Source organism: Mizuhopecten yessoensis, unplaced genomic scaffold, assembly GCF_002113885.1.
Source record: "Mizuhopecten yessoensis strain PY_sf001 unplaced genomic scaffold, ASM211388v2 hete_36069244, whole genome shotgun sequence".
Lineage (NCBI taxonomy): Eukaryota > Metazoa > Mollusca > Bivalvia > Pectinida > Pectinidae > Mizuhopecten > Mizuhopecten yessoensis.
In genome coordinates, this window is record NW_018483365.1 from 1 (window position 1) to 2,277 (window position 2,277).

The following is a 2,277-nucleotide window of genomic DNA, read 5'->3' on the forward strand; positions in this document are numbered from 1 at the left end:
ACCTTCCAATATGGAGTTGTGTTCAGGTAATGTTGTGTTTATTTTCTGCATGTGCTGAATACTTGCATCTAGTATTGATTATACGTTGTCAGGTCAGTCTCCACTCTCTGTTCTAGTAGTAAAGTTAAATTTGTGAGTTATACACTAGTAATTTTGATTGGCGGGGATCGTTGGTGGAGTGTCGATCCGTGTCTGGATGTAGAGTTTATTCAATAGTTTAAAGGCCAGCGCTTGTAGGCTGTTGTGAATCTTGTGTCATATCAACATAATGGGGAAGCCATTTTGTTGGCGGCATTTTAGCGTACATGACTTATACATGAATTAAATGTATATATATATTACAGCGTTTGTGAGATGTTAGCTGTCGCTGTGTAGGCTTAACTAAAGGCTGCCATTAATTCATTTTGCTGTTGCATATATTATTTGACACACAATGTGTCTGGTACACCATCAGTGTACCTGTGGCTGTTTGTTGTAATAGATTTACCTGAAAATGCTCGCTGTACATGACTCATACTGTACAAGATTTAATTTATATGATGTCGGAGAAAATGTTGTGATGTATGTGTGTAAGCTAGTGACAGTGTGAAATATTGGAAACAAAAAGAGTAGCTGAACTATCTTCACTATGTTTGTTTTAACATTTGCAATTTGCTGCTTGCTTGTTGTAATATATCATAAATAGCCTAAAAGATCAAACTGGTACCTGTATAGTGAATTCTGTCTAGATTATAAACCACAAGGATCATTACTTCTGTTCGAAATAGCTTAGCATCATGTGTTGCTATTACTCAGGTTTAGTGATGTAGCAGAAAGTTCTGGATAATACAGTTTTCTAGATATATTGTGTTTTTGTCGAGCTGAAGCTGTAAAGCAATAAAGAAATGAAGCATTTATTTCACTTACAATGACTAGAATATACAACTTTCACAAGGACTACCTCATTTTACTGTAAATGCAAAGTCATCACAGAAATTTGTAGAAATTTTTATATAAATACTACATATAGAGTATCTGAAAATCTAGTCCAAACAATAGATTATTTATACATTGCTATTGCTACCTTTTTCAATGTGGTTTTTATGAGATTTTCTTTTTATTTGGTTTTTATGAGATTTTCTTTTTTCTTTGTGGGCATAATTAAATATGGTAATGATTGTGAAATTTCGGTTGAAATTTTTGTTCACAAAATTGAAATTAGAAAGCCACAAGAACTCAGTTGTACTACATTATTGTATATAACATGAAGTCTAACACAAACTGTCATTTCCTATAACTTGTCTTTGCAGTATTAGTATGAGAACTGCTGACTCGTCCCTGGGAACATCCTCAGACCAGTCACTAGGAGAGAGCCTGGTGGATTCTCAGACTATATCTGTGGAACAGGGTTCCACGACCACAGACAGTGGATCCACAGAGCCCAACAGTGAATTTGAAGATTTTATAGATCTAAGTGTTACCAATAAAAACTTTGAAGTGAAGGCCCAGCAGTCGCTGTTCGCCCACCAGACGACGGATGACTTGCTGAACCTCAACACGAACAGTATTGACAATAACCTGGACAACATCAGCTCCGACTCCCATCCTAAGCCTATAATTGCCTTTGAAGACAATGCAGCCCGGCGACAGGAAGTCACAGGTAAAGATGTCCTTAGTCACTGGTGAGAGGTCGTCATAGGTTAGACTATCAGGGGTCATAGGTTATAAGTCATAGGTTAGACAATCAGGGGTCATAGGTTATAAGTCGTAGGTTAGACAATCAGCTGTCATTGATCAAAGGTCAGACTACCAGAGATCATTGGTGATCAGTCAAAGAATTGACTATAAGGTGCCATTGAGTGGTTAAAGTTTCAGACTGTCAGGGGTCATTAGTGAAAGATCATAGGTTTGACTTCTATTAACAGATTTATCTATTTAACAAAAAATATGATATAAGTGTTTTCAACATATATTTATCACTCTTATTGGCCCGGATGTTAGCGAAAGGGAGGTCTTAATGTGGGAGGAAACTGGAGTTCCCAGAGAGAACCCATGTGGTCGAGCAGGTGCCCCCCAATCTTTTCAGGTCATTAGTGAGAGGTCAAAGGGTAGGCTATCCAGTTATATGTTAGAGGCTGTAGGTTAGACTTTCGTGTTACTGATGGGATTCATAATAACAGAATCTTTGTAGATTTGTAAGTTATTTGCTAGTTGAAACCCTCCTCACCCACAGACACAGTGAAAGTTTGTAAGGTTGTGCATTGATTACCCATCAAACAGGTAAAGCTAAAACACTTA

The 2,277-nt window shown here is 37.2% G+C and overlaps 1 protein-coding gene across 1 annotated transcript; it reads left to right on the forward strand.

Moving 5' to 3' along the window:
* Positions 1-6: 6 nt before the first annotated feature.
* LOC110444233 lies at positions 7-1,639 on the forward strand (the record flags this gene model as incomplete). Its single annotated transcript, XM_021488631.1, has 2 exons — positions 7-26; positions 1,290-1,639. A coding segment is annotated over exon 2 (343 nt), but the record flags the coding sequence as incomplete, so codon positions are not given.
* Positions 1,640-2,277: the final 638 nt, after the last annotated feature.